A 23,072-nucleotide genomic window follows, 5' to 3' on the forward strand; every position below is an offset into this window, starting at 1 on the left:
GGGTCTGCAGAAATGTGCCCGGACTTCCGAAACTTTGATGGAGCATGTTTCCGTCACGCCAAAAGAGCTCGATCGCAGCGCCCTCCCAGGTCCACTTGACGAAGAACGAGATATGCGATCCATTCCACGTATACTCTTATCTATCATCCTTCCATGGTGCCGTATCTGCTAGACGATCAGGGGGAGCAGTGACGATGACAACGCGGCGCTTTGTCTTCTTATTGTTTTGATTCCCTCCTGTTTTTTCTTCTTTCGCCGTGATGCAACTGAAAGTATGGGACAAGGAATGTTATCTTTCAACCGAAGCAATGTATTGATCCTTTGTTCACTTTCGTCTCCGTACACGCACTCCTTGTTGGGTGCTCTGCGGGTCAAATAATGCCCTATTCCAACGAAGAAAGAGCTGATATGGTGCTTGTCTTAGGTGCTGCACAGAGCAATAAGGAAAAGGCAGTGAAGATTTTTCAGATGTGGCGTCCCGGCAGGAGACCAAGCCCTGCGACGATTGTTCGTCAGTACGAGACGCTAAAAGAATTTGGCAAGTTTTCCCGAAAGCGTTGTAGGTCATCGACACCTTCAGACGACGTTCGAACCAACATCCTGACGTTCTTTGAGGCACACCCTTTAGCCAGCATCCGCGAGGCCAGCAGTCAGAGTAGCGTTCCATTGTCGACGGTGTGGAGGGTAGCAAAAGAGGCCTGCCTCCATCCTTACCACGTTCAACTGCATCAACAGTTGCAGCAAGGAGACTTCAAAAACCGGTTGTACTATGCCAACTGGCTTTTGCGCACTGTCGGTCAGAACCCGCAGTTTTTGAGTAACGTCATATGGACGAACGAGGCAAACTTCTCCCGGGACGGCCAGGTGAATATGCACAACGCTCATTATTGGAGTACCACCAATCATCATTGGCTTCGCAAGTCCCATCATCAATACAAATGGTCCCTCAACGTCTGGTGCGGCATTTGCGGCGGGACCCACATTGGACCCGTTTTCCTTGATGGGACATTGACCGCGGACAGATACCTAAACAAGGTTCTCCAGGACCCGTGGAAGAGTTCTACGCCAACCTCCCACTCGCGCGATATGGCCAGCTGTGGTTTCAGCACGATGGCGCTCTCGCACACAGCTCCAGCCCAGCTCGCGCGTATCTCGACCACGCATTTCCTAACCAGTGGGTGGGAAGGCTCGGACCAGTGCCATGGCCTGCCAGGTCCCCGGACCTTACGCCTCTGGATTTGTTCTTATGGGGATATGTGAAGGACCGCGTGTACGTCGAGGAAACAACAACACCTGAGGCCCTCAAGGCGAATATCACTCAAGTTTGCCGTAAAATCCCCGAGGACATGTTGCGGAGGGCGATCGAGAACACAATCAGGAGATGACGATTTTGTGTGATGACGCGCGGCGATCTCTTCGAGCACCTGCTCTGAATGTCCATAATAGTGTTTCTGTTATGTTGGAATACATGTGCGAAATGCAGACTCACGTTGTTCTGTCTTAAATTAAGTTGTCATTAAAATAAGTTGCACCAAAAAGAGGCAATTACTTTTATCTTGCTCTTTTCTGTTTTCCCTGTGCAGCACTATGGGGAAGCATCTTACCCGCTGGCCCTTCGCTGGAATAAATCATTGCTTGTGCCACAAACCATTTTACAGAGAGTGGCTGTAAATGAGTAAATGCGTAAACGTTAAAAGAGCGTCTGAACAAATGCCACCCGCGACAGCTCTTCCTTGTGTTTTCTGGCTTGCTTGCTTTTTTTTCTTTCTTTTTCTAAACACATGCTACAGGTTCAAGGTGCTTCCGTGGAAAGATAACCTTCCTTGTCGCATACTTTGAGTTGCTTCACGGCCAAAGAACGAAAAAGAGGAGGAAATCAAATAAACAATAAAAAGACAAAGCGCCGCGTTGTCATGGTCAGCGTGCCTTGATAGTCTAGCAGATACGGCACCATGCAAGGGTGATAGATAAGAGTGTAGGTCGAATGGATCGCATATCTCCTTGTTTGTCAAGTGGACAGGAGAGGGCTCCGCGATGGAGCGCTCTTTTGACGCGACGGAAAGATGCTCCGTCCAAGTTTTGGAAGTTCGGGCCCATTTCTGTATACTCGGGAAAAAACGAGTCGTCAGAGATCGAGTGTTGCAAGCCACTCGATTCGTTTTCTCATGGCAGCGCCTACAACTTCACAATTGACATCTTCGTTGTAATCCAACAAACTAGAAAGTTATAAAATTAATTTCCACTAATTAATTAATTAATTGCGATACAAAACTACTCTGAAGCACTTTAGGCTACTAGTAATACTATGCAGTTGGTTACGTTGTGATGCAATGAGCCGTTATTTTTTTAAGGTGGGGGTTCGAGTTTAATGAAACACCCTGTATATGTATACCGTGTGTTTCAGTTAAATACTCCGCCTAAATAATTCGCGAACCGGTGCACCAATCAAATAACTTTCTTTTTTACAAGTATCTGTCCAATACCGCCTACAAGATGCGGACTGCGTGAATGAGCGGGAGCCGCTCATTATTTAAATAAAAATTCAAATGAGTTTCGTGAAAAGAGCCAACTTCTAAAGCAGGGCGCCGTCGGCGTTAAAATGGGTACTACCCCTTCTGGGACCTTCAGTAGATACCTTTTAGAGAAAAATCTGCAACCGAAGCGGGTCATTTGTTGCAGTAATAAATTGGTTTCGGTTTACATATTTTTGGCGCGGCTGGTCGCGGTGAAGCCCAAAAGGACGCTCTTCCACTCCCTGATCCACTAATGAATTACGTCCTTACACCAATGGATTACACCAATGAATTACGTCCTTTTGCGCTTCGCCGCGACCAGCCGCGACAAAAATACGTAAACCGAACCAATTAATTACTGCAAGAACTGACCCGCTTCGGTGGCAGATTTTTCTCTAAAAGGTGTCCACTGAAGGTCCCATAAGGGGTAGTAGCCATTTTAATGCCGACGGCGCCCTGCTTTAGAAGTTGGCTTTTTTCACGAAATTCATTTGAATTTTTATTTAAATAATGAGCGGCTCCCGCTCATTCACGCGGTCCGCATCTTGTAGGCGGTATTGGACAGATACTTGTAAAAAAGAAAGTTATTTGATTGGTGCACCGGTTCGCGAATTATTTAGCCCGGGGATTTAACTGAAACACCCGGTATACAGGGTGTCCCAGAAAACGTGTCATTGAATTATAATAAAAAAACTACACCACCTAGAGTCATGCGGTCAATGGCATTTGTTCCTACTGGGTTTTTGCCACCTCCTCATGTGGATGTCGTGTAACGTAAGTTTAATTATGTCAATTTTTGCGAGCTCAAGTAAAAAATTTGCCTAGTAAAGGTCACTTTTTTACCCCACCAATGTGAAGAGCGTGTTTAATTTAGTCAAGTTAATGATAACTGAAAGGGATATTCAGGAGCTATCCAGTCGGAAAAATAGCCGAACATCATGCTCTACGGAGGTCGCACAGGATAGCGCACGATCAATTTTTCAGCGCAGTCTTTGTCAGTCCGACGAAAGGAGGTTGGAAACGCAGCCCTCCCCGACATCGCAGAAAGAGATAGAACAGGCACGGATTATCACGTCCGACTTTCGCTGGGATAATGCTTTCCCTCCCCCAATTTTCTCCCCCCTCCCCCCCCCTCTTCAATGCATAGCCAACATGGGAATACGTGGATCGCTCGCCCCAGTTGTCACTGATATCCTCCATCAGGTTCAGCTTCTAAGCGATCACGGTCATCATATATCCCTGCAGTGGGTCCCGGGTCACTGTGGTTTGAGCGGAAACGAAGCCGACAGAGCGGCAACGGCTGCCCAACAGTCTCCGGCTGTTGTACCAACGGTGTTATCAAGAGGAGACAGGAGATCACTTCTGAATGAGCTCATTCAGCCACTAGCTCGCCAGCAGTGGAGTCGGGACATCACTGACAGGTCTCTCATGTATTCTGTGGATCCCACTATGTCCTTCTCAGTTCCTGACCGTTTACCACGCTGTTTCACGTCCCTCCTGCACAGGCTTCGTCTCAACGTTGCCTTCACTCCCCAATTCAAGTGCCGAATCGGATACTGTGACAGCTGCCTATGCTCCAAATGTGGCGTTGAAGCGAACATTGAGCACGTCCTAATAGAATGTAAGCTCTACGAAACGGAGAGGCGGCAACTCTGTGCTCAGCTGAGTGGTGCTAGCCGGCAGACGTTCAACCTGGCTGCAATTCTTGGCCCATGTCAGAGCCATGTCCAACACCGTCGAGGACTTCTGATGTTCTTGGAGTTCCTCTTGGCTACCGGCTTGCTCCAGACGCTGTAGGGTCCACCCCTGCATCTCAAGGACCATTGGCGCTTCTTTCATGTGCTTTTTCCTTTTGTGCGACGTATAGCGTTGCGCAACCAGACGACGGGAGTTCGAGTTGGACTTGCACATAACTTCATTTTCATATCTCACATCTCATGCTTCTCGTGTAATGGGGTAGGGTACTGCTCTCAAGCGGTGAATCACCCCAGGCCATAGTCATGATTTAGTTGTTGTTGTTGTTGTTGTTGTTGTTCCCCCAATTTTAGGAACTGTCAGGTGAGTTTTGCCAGAATTGCATGTTCTCGTGTGGACGTTCTTGTGCATGTGTTTGCACATTTCTAATTTATCGTAACATTAGAAAGTTGTGAGGTGTCTATCACATCAAATGTGTAGGCAACCTGTTACGCTTCTCAGTAGCGTTCCTGACGTTACGGCTGTTCGGAGTCTGCATTTCGTTTTGTCTTGTTTGCAATTCTGTTTGCCAGGAGCTGTGGCAGCAAAAAAATTTCAGACGATGAAGGCCAAATACGCAGCAGAAAAGAAAAAAATTCTGGACTCAAAGAGGAGTGCATGCGGGGCGGCTGAGGTCAGGCACTCGAAATGGGCCTTTTATACGACTCTCGACAGTTTTTTAGGAGGTAGAGACAGCAGCTTGTAAGTGTACTCCACAGTTTGCTTTAAACCGGTGCCTCAGTATATAGGTGGTCGTTATTAAGAATTGATACTTGTTTCCTTGCAGTGTGACGTTGTCTAACGTTCCCGCAGCCGACATCTCCAGCCCAATAGAGGAAAACTGCTCTGGCGTTGAGGGGTTGATGTGAGTATGCTTTTTATGCACGGTCATTCGCGGAATAGTTTTATACCAAGAACTTTATATGCATAATTTTATACCAATTCATATTTTGTACAGCCAATCTATGGTCCATTCAGCATATTTTGAAGGAGGTGATGACACGTCCACAAGGTGACTTTCATGTGCAACATTTTCTACTGTGAAACGAATAATTGCGTAGAGAGAGCCATTGTGGCTCAGAAATGAGGCTCTTAGGTCCCACAACTTTATGTGTGATCTCAGAATTTCTCATGTGACTGCATCTTGATGTTTTTCAGCCATAGCCCATTGACTGTGCCATCAGAAGAGTCAACTTCGACCAGGTAAACATCAAGTTAGTTTTCCATACACAATAAGACACAGGACACGAATAATTTGTACGTGGTGAAACCTTTGTTCTGGCAAACACTCACTGGACCAGGATTGTTTTCTGTTGAAGAGCGGTGTTGGTATACGAGAGGTATGTCAGTACATACTGCATGTAACCTCTATCAGGTCGGGAAAAGCTCGTCATCTAAAATAAGGGATCCATCCATCTGTTAGGTGGGATTTTGTAGTATGAACATTTGTTTGATCTCAGGTCACTCACAACTTAAAGCCCTGCATTACTACTATTAAATGAATGCAGTAGCTTCCTTGTGATGCAGTTTTGTTGTTGTTCTTATTGTAGTTGCATTTTTTCAGAATATTTGAGCAGTCATCACAGCATAGGTAAGTCGGTATAAACTATTACATTTACTCAGCTTGTAGTCTGCACATCACATTCCAGGTTTCAGATCAGGTCTTTTTTCGTTGCAGCTCTCATGTGCCCACTCCGACAGCAGCTCCCAAAAAGTAAGTGGAATGCATGCAACCAGTATAGCTGGGCACAACTCAGCATTGTGATAGGCTTGTGTTTTGTTCGTCCTCTGCGTAACTGCCTCATCCAATACAGCATAGATATAAGTATGTAAATAAGTATAGATTGAATATATGTCTTTTTAGCTGATACATATATTTTGAATGAGAAATGTAAATTCCTGCTGGTGTTGATTTGCAAATGCAGGTCAATGATGTACGACATATATTCCGTAAGTAGACATTCACATATTTGAAGATGTTTGTGAAACGATCGACACTGCTTCAGTTCTGATCATCATCAACATCAGTGTAACTGCCATCCATGGTGTTGTACACTGACTGCTGAGAATCAAAATTCTGTGTTTATTTTTAGGAGGAAGCGCACTGGTGGGGACGACATCATTGACTGCATAGAGGAAAACGTGGACTCCCTGAACAAATGGAAAGGAGAACTGAGCAGCAAAGATCACATATTTTATTTTTGTATGATGTTGGCCGAACGCTTACTTATTCTCTCTCGACCACGTGCTCTCCGGTTCATGACAAAGGTGCAAAACTACCTTCTGGACGCCGAAATGGAAGATTGCGCAGAAAACTAAATACATGTACACAAAAGGAAGGACTGTTTACATTTTCTAGGTAATATACGTGTGTCATTCAAAAAACAGGCTGTGCATAAAAATTTATTAATATAAGTGGAGCACATTTAACGTGAGTCTGCCCACATGTGGCTGCATGCTGCACGTGCCGCAGGGTATGACAGCAGATATACAGTTAAATGAGATGTTCAGTGGAAGCCAAAATAAAGTAATGCACACTAAACAGAAAGACAATATACAAATATATGAAGCAGAGGCTTACTAATAATCTACTGCCATCACAGCAGAACCTTGAGCTTGAGGATATGCACTAAAGAAAAGACACGACACACATGAATGCTTTCTGGGTCTTGTGAGCGTCGTTCAAGGTGGACTGAGACTTTTCCTTCTTTAAATTCAATGGATGCAGGCAGCATGAAACTACATCAGTTTTTCAAAGTATTCACTGTTCACATCTAGACACTGGTGCTATCGCTGTGGCGACTCTGATGTCTCTGACTTTCTTGTTTTGCCTATTGCCATCTTTGTTTCTCTCTCTTTCTCTCTCTCTTTCTCTTTTTTGTGTCTCACTCCTCAAGTTCTTTGCTGCAGTGGATTTACTGGCTAGGTTTTAGTGGCTAGGAGGAAGCCTTTTGAATATTCATGTCAGAGGACAGAGAAAAGGGGACATGGTGGCAGTTCCTCCATTCAACCTGACCTATTCACAATCCTCTCCTGCCACGGCACACTTCCATATGTCACAAAATATTCTGTATAAACGAGTACCCACACAGTTCAGTCCTTGTCCCTCAGCCCTCCATTCTCCATCTGTGACAGTGTGCATGTCACCCTCTCTGTCGATTAGGTGTGGTGGTGCATATGATGCCCTGCTTTGTCCGTCACTCATTAAAAAGTTGTGTTGTGCCACACAAGCTGCAATTACTGTGTTGGTGTTCTGAAGGGATGCTTTAAAAGGCCTTCTCAATACTCTCCACCGGTTTGCAAGAATGCCGAAGGCATTTTCAACAACTCTTCTAGCTCGACTCAAGCTGTAGTTAAAGACCTTCTTCGGGTAGTCGAGTCCACCTGCACGTGGATAAGGTCGCAGAAGATATTTCTTTAGGGGGAAGGCCTCATCTCCCACTAAAACATACGGCAAAGGTTGTTGGCCGTGCTTCAGCGGCTCTGGTGGAGGGAGGTTCATCAACTGGTTTTCAAAACGTGTCCCCATCTCACTTCTAGAAAAGACGCCTCCGTCACTTTCGCTGCCAGGTTTCCCTATCTCCACGCACAGAAAGCGATAGTGTGCATCGCATATGGCCATTAGCACCTGCAAGTTCAAAGAAAAGTCTCGTGAAGGCAGGCATCAGAACTTGGAAAAACTAGTAAACCATAGAGTCACCGACAAAATTATGGCACTTCATGCAATAGAACATCATACAACATTCCTGCACCGAGCCTACCGTATAATACTTTTTTGTTCGTGTTACGAGACCAGTAACCTCAGAAAATGTCGCAGCCACACACACAAAAAAAGAAAAAACATGTTCCAAAGCATATTTTACTGTGTTTTGCATGTTTGTTGTACATTTCACAGAAGTTTTGTGCATATTATTCCCATATTTGGAAATCTTGAGGCTAGAGAAATCAAGTGATAAGTTGATAAGTAAATTTATTGAGAGAAATCAAACAAGATGAACACACACAACTATTTGTGTTCCTGGTCGTGGGGTTTTTCAGTATGGATCTGTATCACCAGCTCACTTGCTTCTTAACTATCATTTCCACTGTTTAACTATATCATAGATATAGTTGTCAGGATATTCATCTTACAGTGCTGAAGGATCCTTTGTAGTTGTAATGCATAGAGCCACTGTTTGGAGGGCACTCTGTCACAACGTGCTTCCCGTCGATGGCTCCAAGACAGTTCGGGAAGTTCCAGATTACTCCAAAGTCGTGGGCAACTTTCTGCCATTCCTCGGGTGTAGATGGGCACTTGACATCAGTGGCGTAGCCACGGGGGGGCTAGGGGGGGCTCGAGCCCCCTCCCCCTACCTGCCACGGACCGACCCACGCAAATCGTGCAAATCCGAGGAGAACATAATGGGGGAACATATATATATGGGGGGGGGGGGGGGACAGTGCGACGATCGCGAAAGTTCTTGCAGTTCATGGCGTCTATCTAAGCAGCACTCTTGAATAGTTTTCAAACTATTAGCTTTTCAAAATACTTCCAATCTTGTGACACCACCTCATTAGTCATTACCAGGGTGTGTTACCGAAAATATTATTGTTTCCGGTTCCGTTTCCGGTAACTGAAAAACTCGGCTTTTCATTCCCGTTTATATTTCCGTTTCATTTTCGGTAGCGGTTTCTGTTTCCGTTTCCTTTTAAGAATTTCGTTTCCGTTTCCGAGGTAATTTCGGTACTTGTTTCTGTTCTTCATCCGGAACTCGTACTGTCTGGTTTTGGCTTTTTCATGTCAGATATTCTAGTTACATAATGTATACAAAGGGATAGCCACACCAAACACAAACACTAAAGACTTTAATGCAAAGTAACGAATCTTACACACCGCAGGTAGATGCCTTTCTAGGTTGCGGAAAGACATGCCTTTAAGTTGCAAAAGTATCGGCTCGTGCACAAAAATAACACGTCATCCAAAACTTTCGCGTCCATGAATGAATGAATGATGATTGGAAGAACAGTGCGGATACATATAATTTTCATATTAACGCGAAAACACTGAGGGAAACGTCCTGCGAATTTGGTTTCCGTTAACGTTACCACTTTTGAATTTCGTTTCCGTTTCGGTTTCTGGTAGTGGAAACTAAATCAATTTTGTTTCCGTTTCCATTTTGGTTTCCTGTTCAATTTCGGTAATTACCGTTTCTCGTTTCCGGTTTCCGTTTCCGGTAGACAACCCTGGTCATGTCAGCCTATACACGTAATCGTAATGTGAACGTCCAAATAAATTATTTTCGTTCCACTTTTTTAACTTTTTTTTTTGCGTCCGCATTTTGCAGTGTGCACAAGTATGTCACCCAGGATCAGCGGGGGGGGGAGGGAGTTTTTGTGTCGAGTCCCCTCTACCTTAGAGGTCTGGCTGGACATAAACTGGTGGAAGATGATCCCAGAGTGCCGCTCAGCAATGAGACGGCGCGTGACCTTGCCCAATGGGCGCTGCAAGTGAGAACACGGCAGCGGAAAACAGCGCTCCGTTTCAAGCGCTGCATGTAAGCGCTCAGAAGCAAGTCGCTGTATGTGGGAACTGGCCATTACTCCCAGTTCGTGCCCGATCTCCGCCCAACGGTTGTCTTTCATTATTGTATCTTTGGAGTTTGGAGATGCCTTGTCATATAAAAAGCGGTGTGACCGTACCAGGTCGATTAACCGGTTAAATGGAAAATTACTCGACATTTTTGCTTGCTTCGTGGTCCCAACGTGGTCTCCGCGTCTTCGCTGCCTTCGCGCCGTGAAATGCGGAAGCAAAACAGCGACACAGCTGCCGCTACGTCATCGCCAAGAGAAGCTCCCGATTGGTCAGTGTCGAACAGCGCTTAAAATAGCACTGAAAAAGTTGACCGGGGCTCAACTTCGGCAGACTCCGTTTTGTAGCAGTTCATAGCACCGCGAGAAGGAAAACATAGCGCTGTTTTTTACCGCTGTGTAGCAAATCGCTATATGTGGGAACTGGCCTTAAGCATCAAGGGAAAATAAAAGGAGTGCCGCTGTTGTACGAAAAGTCAGCGCTTCAAGAGTACTTACAAGACTACGGTGTGATCTTTGTCAAGCGTCAGAAGGCCTTTTGTGCATCCGAGGACGGAACGGTCCGCCATGAGTTACTGTCATCTGTGCTGCTTACGTTCCGTGCAGACGTCACTCTCTTTGGACATATAGCGAAGAATTGCAGAGGTAACTTGCGCTGCAGGATATGCTCGGGGCCTCAATCCTATCAGGACTGCACAGCTAGGAGGGAGCCAAAGTGCGCAAATTGCGGTGGGTCCCACGCGGCATCGTATGCACATTGTGAGGTGAAGCGGATCGCTGCAAGCAACCGAGCTGGCGTCCCGTTCTGCCGTTCTTTACTGCACAGGATGGGTCTGGTTGAGTCTCCGTTGTGCCCCGAGTGTGATTTGTTGGATGACAGCGGTACACGTCTTGCTGGAGTGCCGCCACTTCAGATCAGAGAGACAGTCACTCCTTGCCGGCATTTTACGCATGACGAATCGCCCAGTGGAGCTCTCTCATCTATTGGGTCCTTGGGATACTCCGCGAAATCAACGGAAGGCAATCCGTCTGCTGGTAGCCTTCTTGGGTGAATCTGGTCTCAGAACCGTATTGTGAACACTAAGTGCGAACTCCATTTTAGTGTAAACTGCTGTCACCGTATTTTGTAGATCTGCAGTGTGCAATATAGTTTACCCGTACTATTGATTGAGTGCCTGTGAGTATGTGAGGGATCCCGCTGTGATTTGTTTCGATTGCTGCATGAGTATTTTAATCAGAGTGTGTAATAGCTATACAGCTCTTGCAATGGAACAGGTAGCACCCATGGTGGGTTGCTGAAAGCTCCAAGGTTTACTTTATTCTACTAATTTACTAACTAACTATAGTATACTAAATGCTTTTTTGCGGTATTTTCGTACTCTACTCAATACTTTTTGCGACAAGTGTTTTTAAAGCATTTAAAATACTTCTTTTAGTATATATATATATATAATGCAAGGAAAAAAAGCCATTAAAGGAACAAATAAATGATACTAGACGTGTTTGTAATTCAAACTTACAGATTAACATGGCTTCTATAGCTGCACGCAGAAATATAATATAATATATATAAAATATATATATGTATATCGCTCGCTGAGTGACCCCTGGTCTGCCAATCCCGAACGATGCGCAGCTACCCAGGGCCGACGAGCCGCAAACACGGCGAAACACGTGTCCTCTGGTGCTGTCGCATCGTTCAATGAGTATCTGTTTCTGTACGTGCAGCCATGGAAGCCATCTTAACTGTAAGTTTGAATTTCAAACACGTCTAGCATCATTTACCTATTTTTTTAATGGCTTTCCCCCCCTCTTTATAATTCACTGGCTTGCACTGTGGCATTGAGGAGTGCTCGGTCACCCTCCCAGGTGTATATCGCTCGCTGAGTGACCCCTGGTTTGCCAATCCCGAACGATGCGCAGCTACCCAGGGCCGACGAGCCGCAAACACGGCGAAACACGTGTCCTCTGGTGCTGTCGCATCGTTCAATGAGTATCTGTTTCTGTACGTGCAGCCATGGAAGCCATCTTAACTGTAAGTTTGAATTTCAAACACGTCTAGCATCATTTACCTATTTTTTTAATGGCTTTCCCCCCCTCTTTATAATTCACTGGCTTGCACTGTGGCATTGAGGAGTGCTCGGTCACCCTCCCAGGTGTATATCGCTCGCTGAGTGACCCCTGGTTTGCCAATCCCGAACGATGCGCAGCTACCCAGGGCCGACGAGCCGCAAACACGGCGAAACACGTGTCCTCTGGTGCTGTCGCATCGTTCAATGAGTATCTGTTTCTGTACGTGCAGCCATGGAAGCCATCTTAACTGTAAGTTTGAATTTCAAACACGTCTAGCATCATTTACCTATTTTTTTAATGGCTTTCCCCCCCTCTTTATAATTCACTGGCTTGCACTGTGGCATTGAGGAGTGCTCGGTCACCCTCCCAGGTGTATATCGCTCGCTGAGTGACCCCTGGTTTGCCAATCCCGAACGATGCGCAGCTACCCAGGGCCGACGAGCCGCAAACACGGCGAAACACGTGTCCTCTGGTGCTGTCGCATCGTTCAATGAGTATCTGTTTCTGTACGTGCAGCCATGGAAGCCATCTTAACTGTAAGTTTGAATTTCAAACACGTCTAGCATCATTTACCTATTTTTTTAATGGCTTTCCCCCCCTCTTTATAATTCACTGGCTTGCACTGTGGCATTGAGGAGTGCTCGGTCACCCTCCCAGGTGTATATCGCTCGCTGAATGACCCCTGGTTTGCCAATCCCGAACGATGCGCAGCTACCCAGGGCCGACGAGCCGCAAACACGGCGAAACACGTGTCCTCTGGTGCGGTCGCATCGTTCAATGAGTATCTGTTTCTGTACGTGCAGCCATGGAAGCCATCTTAACTGTAAGTTTGAATTTCAAACACGTCTAGCATCATTTACCTATTTTTTTAATGGCTTTCCCCCCCTCTATATAATTCACTGGCTTGCACTGTGGCATTGAGGAGTGCTCGGTCACCCTCCCAGGTGTATATCGCTCGCTGAGTGACCCCTGGTTTGCCAATCCCGAACGATGCGCAGCTACCCAGGGCCGACGAGCCGCAAACACGGCGAAACACGTGTCCTCTGGTGCTGTCGCATCGTTCAATGAGTATCTGTTTCTGTACGTGCAGCCATGGAAGCCATCTTAACTGTAAGTTTGAATTTCAAACACGTCTAGCATCATTTACCTATTTTTTTAATGGCTTTCCCCCCCTCTTTATAATTCACTGGCTTCCACTGTGGCATTGAGGAGTGCTCGGTCACCCTCCCAGGTGTATATCGCTCGCTGAGTGACCCCTGGTTTGCCAATCCCGAACGATGCGCAGCTACCCAGGGCCGACGAGCCGCAAACACGGCGAAACACGTGTCCTCTGGTGCTGTCGCATCGTTCAATGAGTATCTGTTTCTGTACGTGCAGCCATGGAAGCCATCTTAACTGTAAGTTTGAATTTCAAACACGTCTAGCATCATTTACCTATTTTTTTAATGGCTTTCCCCCCTCTTTATAATTCACTGGCTTGCACTGTGGCATTGAGGAGTGCTCGGTCACCCTCCCAGGTGTATATCGCTCGCTGAGTGACCCCTGGTTTGCCAATCCCGAACGATGCGCAGCTACCCAGGGCCGACGAGCCGCAAACACGGCGAAACACGTGTCCTCTGGTGCTGTCGCATCGTTCAATGAGTATCTGTTTCTGTACGTGCAGCCATGGAAGCCATCTTAACTGTAAGTTTGAATTTCAAACACGTCTAGCATCATTTACCTATTTTTTTAATGGCTTTCCCCCCCTCTTTATAATTCACTGGCTTGCACTGTGGCATTGAGGAGTGCTCGGTCACCCTCCCAGGTGTATATCGCTCGCTGAATGACCCCTGGTTTGCCAATCCCGAACGATGCGCAGCTACCCAGGGCCGACGAGCCGCAAACACGGCGAAACACGTGTCCTCTGGTGCGGTCGCATCGTTCAATGAGTATCTGTTTCTGTACGTGCAGCCATGGAAGCCATCTTAACTGTAAGTTTGAATTTCAAACACGTCTAGCATCATTTACCTATTTTTTTAATGGCTTTCCCCCCCTCTTTATAATTCACTGGCTTCCACTGTGGCATTGAGGAGTGCTCGGTCACCCTCCCAGGTGTATATCGCTCGCTGAGTGACCCCTGGTTTGCCAATCCCGAACGATGCGCAGCTACCCAGGGCCGACGAGCCGCAAACACGGCGAAACACGTGTCCTCTGGTGCTGTCGCATCGTTCAATGAGTATCTGTTTCTGTACGTGCAGCCATGGAAGCCATCTTAACTGTAAGTTTGAATTTCAAACACGTCTAGCATCATTTACCTATTTTTTTAATGGCTTTCCCCCCTCTTTATAATTCACTGGCTTGCACTGTGGCATTGAGGAGTGCTCGGTCACCCTCCCAGGTGTATATCGCTCGCTGAGTGACCCCTGGTTTGCCAATCCCGAACGATGCGCAGCTACCCAGGGCCGACGAGCCGCAAACACGGCGAAACACGTGTCCTCTGGTGCTGTCGCATCGTTCAATGAGTATCTGTTTCTGTACGTGCAGCCATGGAAGCCATCTTAACTGTAAGTTTGAATTTCAAACACGTCTAGCATCATTTACCTATTTTTTAATGGCTTTCCCCCCCTCTTTATATATATATATATATATATATAATTGAAATAAATGGGAGACAGAAGACGAAAGTAGGGGAAGTAATAAAAAATGGGTTTATTAAAACTTAAAAATTATAAAAGTTAGGGAGGACGTCTACGTTACAGCGGAAGCTCCGCCTTCTTCGGGACAACATTTTTTAGCTCTTTTGTCCCGAAGAAGGCGGAGCTTCCGCCGCTTACTTGTCAGTAGCCCGACCCCTTCGTCAGAAAACTGTTCCTGTTCATATTACAGAGTGAATATTCAGGGGATTAGGTACAAGAGAATCCCGGCATTTATTTCCTTGGTCACAAAAGCAATAAACACGTACCCGAAGTTGAAAGACCCGTGCTGACATACAGGAGGGATTGCGAAGTTTCTGTCAGAACATATCAGCAAAGTTTATTTGAGTTCACCAAAGCCCATCAAATATTACTTGACACTAAGACATTGAATAAAAGATATCCTTAAGTATGGTGGATGAAGTTTATTCCTTTCACTTATACGGCCACGTTCACGGTGCGCGCTTCAATTACTGCTAATATTGAAGTACTTGAAAGAGTATCTTAAATACTTCTTAGAGTATTTAGTACTCTACTCAAATTACTTTCAGTTTTGAGTATTTTGTACTCCATTTTAAATACTTTTTACACAAAGTATTTTAAATACGTTTGCGTAGTATTTTGTACATGTCTGCGCACACAACTCACCTGAGACCGCCATGCTGCCCTATTCTAATGCATGGAAGCCGGCGTTTCGCGCTCTGTTTATTTGTTTACGTTGAGTATGGTTTCCAGGATTTTTTTCGTATAGCTTTCGCACGCATAAATACGCCACCGTGCGCCACTGGAAGTTGCTCAGGTAAGTAGACAACGAGTTACATGTGGGTTAAGTTTATCAGCACACACACTGTATATTAGGAAGGGAGTTGCCTCAGGACAGAAGCCGCCGATATTTCGAACAGAGACTGTTCTTCTTCTGGGCACCGTCCTCATCATTGGCATGGTATTTAAAGGGTTAGGTGTGACGTGTTTAAAGGTTCATGCGAATTGTGGGTCAACAGCCCGGAGGGAAGAAAGGTCCGTACGGGTTTTTACGGCGGGAGTGAATGGCTGCTTTGTTAGAGTGTGGAGGGGATTATGTGAACGTAGTGATCTAGGCTACAGACCGGTTGCAGAAAAATGGAAGGTTCACGAACACGTGGACGAAACGGGACAACAGGCAAGAATTCGCAAGCATAGCGAAAGATAAGGAGGTTAGTGGTTACGTGGGGAAAATTCCAAAACGAGCAATTTTTTTTTTTTTTAAATATATATTTGTAATACAAAGTTGTGGCATTACAAATATATATTAAAAAAAAAAAAAATTTGCTCGTTTTGGAATTTTCCCCACGTAACCACTAACCTCCTTATCTTTCGCTATGCTTGCGAATTCTTGCCTGTTGTCCCGTTTCGTCCACGTGTTCGTGAACCTTCCATTTTTCTGCAACCGGTCTGTAGCCTAGATCACTACGTTCACATAATCCCCTCCACACTCTAACAAAGCAGCCATTCACTCCCGCCGTAAAAACCCGTACGGACCTTTCTTCCCTCCGGGCTGTTGACCCACAATTCGCATGAACCTTTAAACACGTCACACCTAACCCTTTAAATACCATGCCAATGATGAGGACGGTGCCCAGAAGAAGAACAGTCTCTGTTCGAAATATCGGCGGCTTCTGTCCTGAGGCAACTCCCTTCCTACATCTCTACCGGTTCGCTGGATTTCTACCCATCTACACTGTATATTAGCTCTTTGGAAACCGCAATCTTAGTCTGGCTTCACGTAAGGAACGGTGTCGTCATTGGCTTAGAACAATTGCATCAATAATGCTAAGTCAAGGACCACACAATTTGAAACCAACAATCAGTGCACGATTGTTGTATTGCTTGCGTTCATTCCACAAGCCCACACATATAATATGATTTCCGGCTCATACGCCGAAATCGAAAATTCAGACGCAACTGCAACGCTGGAAAACTCGATCAAAGCATGGAATATAGCAGCGTATGGCCTACATCACGCTATGTGGCCCTTTCAAAAATAGAAAAAGAAGAAAAACAAGCAAACAAAAAAAAAGAACGTTGAGCAAACTGTCGGTGTGATAGCATTAACATCACATTTGCGTGCCGCGTATTTTCCCTGCTCTGGTATTAGAGTTTCTCAGACATAGCCTCCGAGAGGAAAGATATCTCGACGACGTAGGGTCATTGAGAACGTCATGAGGGGCAGCAACCGACGGCAACTGACTAACCATGTTATGAGAATAAACATCACTGCCGTTCCCCTCAGTCGTTGCCATCACCGTTCTTCGGGTTCCGGAAGAAATGGTCCCGGAAAAAATAGTCCCGGAAGAAATGGTCCCGGAAGAAATGGTCCCGGAAAAAGTGGTCCCGGAAGAAATGGTCCCAGGCGGAGAGGGCGGAAAAAATGGTCCCGAGTCCAAAGCTTCGCGTGCTTGCTCCGTAAGCAGTGTAAAGAAAGATTTCCTCATTGACAATTCACCCTTATTTCATTAAGTAAAATAGCTTAACGATGCTTGATACTTAATTAATTGACGAAAAAATTAAAATAAAAGTACTTCCGGGTGGTCGAGAGAAGCGTTATTGCGCACTTATACTTATGGGAAAGACAAGGAATGATTCCGAATTCGCTTGTAATAGACCTCTATCAGGGGAACGTCACTCTGACGTACCCATGACGTCTGGTAGGCAAATTCGAAACCGAAACCGTGCACATGAGGCTTCGCGGGCAAGTGCTTTCCCATCAAAACTAATGACGGCCACAACTTGTTATTCAGTGCCAGAGCAGTCATTTATGAGTTACCGTAATTGACTATTTTAATTAATGAAAATTTGTGCCTGTTGTGAATAGAAAGTTGTACGGCAGAGCCATACGATGCATTTTTCGTGAATTTGATTTCCAGCGACAGTGTATAACGAAATAAAAATTAGTAAAAAAAGACTACATTCAAACTCAGTGCCAAAAACTTCGAACTCGCTCATTTATTGTGCGACAACAAGTCATGTCCGAAACTTAGAAGCACGCGACTTATGTGCGAGCACGCAAACGCACAGCGTGTCCCACACCCCTCAGAAAGCTTTCCAGAGTCCTCCTGTCGTCTACAAAATCTTGGCAGAGACGTCGAAGCCTTTCCTGCAACTGTAGGGTGGTGGTCCTTTGCCTCTTTGCGGGTGGAGCGCCGGCTAGTGACTGCGTCATCTTTCCTTCTACCGCTGAGTGCTCCAGGCGCAGTGTGGCTATTGCTCGCCATACTGTGGGGTGGGAATGGCCTACCAGACTGCTGAATCTTCTATTCCATGCCTCTGAGTGGTTGTTCGTCCTGGCGCCACCTTCCAATGTAGCTTCATGGACGTTCCACACTTCCGGTGGAAACCGAGGTGGTGTGCGACGAATCCGGGGGTTTTCGTCTAGTCTTCCAACGTGTCGGTATGTCCCGTTCACGTACGTCTCATCAAAGTATGCGATAACAGCTTCCACCCCTTCTGGAGCGACGGCCTTCACGAAGTTCATCCCTGCCTCAACGTCATCAAGGGGAAGGAAGGCCAGGCCATCCAGCATGCCGATAAAGTGACGAAAATCCTCGTCGTCTTGATACCTCGAAGCCAGTCCCAGTTGCTGGATCTTTGAGTACGTACTTTGACATAAGTGAAAGAAGCAGCCTCTTGTTTGTACTTCTTCACCCAAGATGGCCTTCACTGCGTTCATGGCGCCTTTTTCGAAGTCCGTGATGACAACATCTGGTGAGGGCATCATACCCTGGGCACTGCACGCATCGACGACGGCTTGAAAAAGTTCCTCATACGCTTCCTGCGTTTTTGACGTCATGAAAGCGTACACAACTGATACAGCGCTGTCTCCAAGAGGAGCTAAAATGAAATAAAGCTGTTTGAATAGCTTCGGGGCAACATCGAAGTTCCCGTCCATGAACCATAACGTGCTCTCACTTAAAAGCCTGAGCCCACTTACTGCCGCGAACACAACGAGTCGGTTCTCCGCGTCGGGTCCGTTGTCATAGATCAAGAAACGTTCTGGGGTGGAGCCACTCGTCAATGCCCAGTCACCATCGATTATAAGCTCACGGAGGGACGCTGGTTGAGGTGGATAAATCGAAGACCTCTGAGCACGAACACATCGCTTCAGGCTGTCTTCGCATATGAGCAATGTCTTCTCCCCAGCAGTAAGGCACACGGTGGCTTGAGCAACAATTGCAGCTGGCCGTTCTGTCGATGACATCGCCATGTTCTTCATCCTGCACCGAGCCTTGGCAATGTTGACGGCGCCGCTGTCGGGTGGATGGTCGTGAGATGCGCTCACCCTGCAATCGTCTCCACCCTCTCCACTGCACACCACAGCTCCTTTGCAACCAGTGCGCCGCCTGACACAGCGCCAGCGGGTCCCCGAGGCCACTGGCTTGTGTTTCGTATACAGGTAACCACCCACGCACAGTTTGTCACCTCCTTTGTTGGACTCTAAAATTTCCATGCTTGGAAACACGGGTCAGAAATCTGAAAATGCGTGAAAGGTACTACTGAATAAAACATGAAGCGAACAGGAAGCGAACATTATAAGTGTCTCAAATAGCAGTGCATTGTAAATCATCGTGGTCATGTTAATAAATTTGCTGTATAATCCCGTTGGTAGTTCACAGGCGCCGTTAAAATAAATACTTGAACTGAATTGGGTTGAACCGTAGTGGAAGTAAACTTAACAGAACGATAAAACAACGTATAGCTCATTTTGGGTGTCGTGTACTTCATATGCAAAGTCTAGCTTCTGCTCTACACCCTTCGAAGTAAGGTAAGAATTCTACCTCCCGGTGATGTGAATGTCAACACCGTTACATCAACCATTAACATTACGTGCCAAGGAATTCGATAATCACAAAATAGAACGATATCATAAAACATCATGCTTACCAGTTGGACTGGAGATGAAACGATGTCTCTCGGTGCTCCAAGACTCTAACTGTCCAGAAACATTTGCTAACCCCAAATATATACCGACGGATGCAAGAATAGCTCATTTCCTTCCACCACATTTCCGAGAACAAACAGGGTCAGTAACCCGACGGCCGGGGTCAGAGTCAGCGGAACAGTAGCCCCACATGAAAGTTTAGAATACATCAAAGCACGAAAACCCAGGACAAAGAAGCATGTAAAGGAGATTCCACTTACAGCAACCTGAAAGCGTTTAAGGTGACTCAACGCCCTCATTGCGTTTTTTGTCCGGATTTTCAAGTGTCCGTGGTCAATGCTTTCTGTGGCATTCTTTTACTTTTTTCGTGGGGGAACAAACTGTCCCAACGTAGCTATTTGTACCAGAACACGTGTGCTGGCCGCTACGACAAAAGGTCTTTTCGACCCCCCCCCCCCAAAAAAAAAAAGGAAATAAAAAAGAATGATAGGAATGGATGGGCCTCTGCCGTTGACAGGAACCGAATCTCGTAACCACGTGACTCCGAAGTTGGACTATAGTTAGTCCCCGTGTAGCTCTAAGGAGACGGACACCAATCCCACAGAGGCAGGTGGTTTTAACTCTCGCAAACAAAAGCGAAAACACGCGAAAGAATGCCGCCTAGCAAAGATTACATTAAATGACACTGAGAGAAGTCGGCCGAGGGCGAACTATCGGGGTGTATGGGGTTAATGAAGTAGTCCGTATTCGACCGTGTAACCGCGCCCCTCTCACTGCCCACGGACACACGCAGTTGCGCCTAAAGCGGATACACGGCGAAACGACTTTGCACCGAGATATCCGTGCACCGAAATGTCCGAGCTCTGGAATGTCCGTGCACCGAGACGTCCGTGCTCCGAAATGTGCAGCGGATGTGCAGCAAAATGTCATGCACCGAAAGGTCCTATACCCTGTATTGCGATCTCATACAACATTGTGAATTTGGCTCCGCTTCAAATAATCGCACTTAGCGAGCCTAAAATGCTCTTACATCGTTAAAATACGCACTGATCAATATAGACCACATGACGAATGTGTACTGAAGTGGAAGTGGGATTCCAAGCGGAAGACCTTAAAAAAAGAAGTCGGGACCATTTTTTCCGCCTTCTCCGCCTGGGACCATTTCTTCCGGGACCATTCCTTCCGGGACCATTTCTTCCGGGACCATTTTTTCCGGGACCATTTTTTCCGGGACCATTTCTTCCTGGACCCCCGTTCTTCCATTGCCACATCTTCCCACTTGAAGATTTTATGCGGTCTGGGTGTGCGAAAGTGAAAACGAGCTTCCGTTGTTCCCTACTTCTGAGTTTTGTCGCCTTCTTTCACACTTCTTTCCCCATTTCCTTTCGAATCACTTTCAAGGGGAAAGATCTGCGACCGCATGACCACTGTGGTTACCACAACTATCTAGCGGTTATTCAGGCGAATACGCTATGGAAGTAGGTCAGCCTTCTTCTTTTCTTAACTGGGTGTTTGCTGGAGCTATGTGGTGACTTCATATGTCGCCTGCAGCTCCATTTCTTGTATGCGGTATTGGTGGTGATATCCACGGAAAAGTCTTTAGCATTATGTCACTCTTGAGTGATTGCCACGTGACACTTTTGGTTTTGGGTCTCATGTTTTTGAGTCCAGGTTTAGAAGCGGCCTGCGATGCCGCTTTCTTTAAGAAATGCGAAGAGGGCTTTCTCCGCTTTCTTTTGCACTTACCTGCCATATACCTTGCAGCTTACCAAAACTGAATGGGCGCGAGTCAAGCTTGCTTAGGACAGCTTCCCCTGTTGAAAAAAATCATAGAACGTTCTATGTGTAAGTAAATGAGCAATGTGAGAAAGGCAATGAACAATATGATAAAATCAATTAGTATTATGAGCAACGCTATGGGCAGTATGAGCAACGTTATGGGCGGTATGGGCAATGTTATGAGTCGCACGGCAAGGCCAACGACGCGCTATGTGCGCAGATATAAGCAATATGAGAAAAGCAATGAGCAGTATGGGCGACGTTATGGGCAGTATGAGCAGCGTTATGCGCAGTATGAGCTGCATTTTGAGCGGTATGAGGAAAGAATGAGTGCGGACGGTTTAGTTAACCAGTTATTCACCTAGGAGTGCTGGCGCCACAGCGTCTGGTGATGGCCTTCCAAGAGACGCTCGTCACTGTCGTCGACCGTAACGGCCGGAACTCCATTTCCCTTCGTCCGATTCTGTTCAAATTTTAGGTGCATGTTTCCCGTTCCGTGTCCTACAACATTCTATTTGGCTCCTGAATTCTAAACCGTGCCATCTCAGTGCTTGGGCGCTTACTTGCTTATTCTACCTTGCTTCTCGGAGCCATCTGGACGTATTTCGCTCCGCTCTGCGTGGGACTCATATTTTCGTCGTCGTCTCCATGCTGTGACAGTGTTTTTATGTCATTGCAGTGATCACTGAGGGTGTTTTGTGTGTGTACCTTGGAACCAACCTACGGAAGCCGTGGGAGGCGTGTGCGCATTACAGGTACGATGCAGTCCCGTTTTTCCGTTATCGTTCGTCATGTCTGTCGGGTTAGCTGTCTGCAACTACCATATTCTTGCTTTTTGTGACTCTTTGTGGAAAGCGTTCGCTGATAGCCTTTACATGTGCGTATAAAGTGCTTAAAAAAAGTCGCGCACTAAATTCCTGTGTAATTCTGTGGCTACCTGTGCTGCAGGGCGCACCGAAATCGCACGTTAGCATGCTCCAAAAAGTGCGTGTTTGGATGCCCCAAAGTCGAGCAAGCCACAAACACTCTGTGTCACTAACCTGTTGCTGTATAGTGGCCAGCGAACAAGTACATGCACTCAGTTTTGCAAGCACTGCGCATACATACTCAGATGTTTCAGAACCGCGTTCATTGGACGTCACCAGCATTAGAGGAAGGTTACGTTCAATTTTAATCGGCAAAATGACCTCGTGCGTTATTCTGACTGACTAAATATGACTTAATACTTTGAAGTTGTGATCTATGCGTTGGAATAAGAAATAGGCCCTAATCATGTCCATTTCAGCGTGAACCGCTACGGTTGCAGTTGTGGGAACTGGAATACTTCTAGGCGCAGAAATTTAGCGCAGTTCCAGTTTTGTTCTTTCTTTTTCAACAGATGTCTGCGTCAAATATGCAGAAGAAGGTAAACCATCGACATCAAAGGTGCCAGTACAGAAAAGGAAAAAGCTCATGAAAAAGCTTTGGCAAGCTTTCTGAGGGACCTACGTCGTGCCAGTGCCTGAATAAACCAATATTTTGTAATCACGTGTTGTCGTTTTAGCTTGTGGCGGCATTGCCAGCGCCATCACATCAAGGCGCGAATAATAAATAGCCTTGCCTCGCTCAGCCCGAGCTCTCGCTCTGACCTGGCAATTCCACCGCCATGTTGTTGTCTGGTCTCGTTAGTCTTCAGTAGCACTACAGTGGTGACCCGAACGTGGTGGCGCCTTCCAGATGAGCTGAGAAGTCCAAGATGTGCGGGATGGGATAGCGGTCGGGGATGGTTGCTTTGTTCAATGCGCGATAATCGCCGCACGGGCGCCAGTCCCCGGTCTT

General features: G+C 46.4%; 2 protein-coding genes across 2 annotated transcripts; one reads left to right on the forward strand and one right to left on the reverse strand.

Annotated features, from left to right (window-relative positions):
• Nucleotides 1-5,006: 5,006 nt before the first annotated feature.
• On the forward strand, nucleotides 5,007-6,621 carry LOC135395403 (uncharacterized). Its single transcript, XM_064626623.1, has 6 exons — nucleotides 5,007-5,112; nucleotides 5,206-5,259; nucleotides 5,406-5,450; nucleotides 5,812-5,838; nucleotides 5,926-5,961; nucleotides 6,341-6,621. Exons 2-6 carry the CDS (start codon nucleotides 5,213-5,215, stop codon nucleotides 6,564-6,566), a joined length of 381 nt encoding a protein of 126 aa, XP_064482693.1. The 5' UTR covers nucleotides 5,007-5,112; nucleotides 5,206-5,212; the 3' UTR covers nucleotides 6,567-6,621.
• Nucleotides 6,622-17,588: 10,967 nt separating this feature from the next.
• Nucleotides 17,589-19,891, reverse strand: LOC135395641 (uncharacterized). Its single transcript, XM_064626738.1, has 2 exons — nucleotides 19,478-19,891; nucleotides 17,589-19,066 (listed from the first exon to the last, which is right to left on the reverse strand). The coding sequence occupies exon 2, from the start codon at nucleotides 19,041-19,043 to the stop codon at nucleotides 17,589-17,591; it is 1,455 nt and encodes a 484-aa protein (XP_064482808.1). The 5' UTR covers nucleotides 19,044-19,066; nucleotides 19,478-19,891.
• Nucleotides 19,892-23,072: the final 3,181 nt, after the last annotated feature.

This window comes from Ornithodoros turicata, chromosome 5 (assembly GCF_037126465.1).
Source record: "Ornithodoros turicata isolate Travis chromosome 5, ASM3712646v1, whole genome shotgun sequence".
NCBI lineage: Eukaryota > Metazoa > Arthropoda > Arachnida > Ixodida > Argasidae > Ornithodoros > Ornithodoros turicata.

Bases quoted from the DNA above. Each gene is read 5' to 3' on its own strand.
- LOC135395403 (XM_064626623.1), top strand. From the start codon at position 5,213: ATGGTCCATTCAGCATATTTTGAAGGAGGTGATGACACGTCCACAAG. The intron at 5,451-5,811 runs GTAAACATCAAG...GCATTTTTTCAG, and splicing joins GAAGAGTCAACTTCGACCAG to AATATTTGAGCAGTCATCAC. The intron at 5,839-5,925 runs GTAAGTCGGTAT...TTTTCGTTGCAG, and splicing joins GAGCAGTCATCACAGCATAG to CTCTCATGTGCCCACTCCGA.
- LOC135395641 (XM_064626738.1), bottom strand. From the start codon at position 19,043: ATGGAAATTTTAGAGTCCAACAAAGGAGGTGACAAACTGTGCGTGGGT.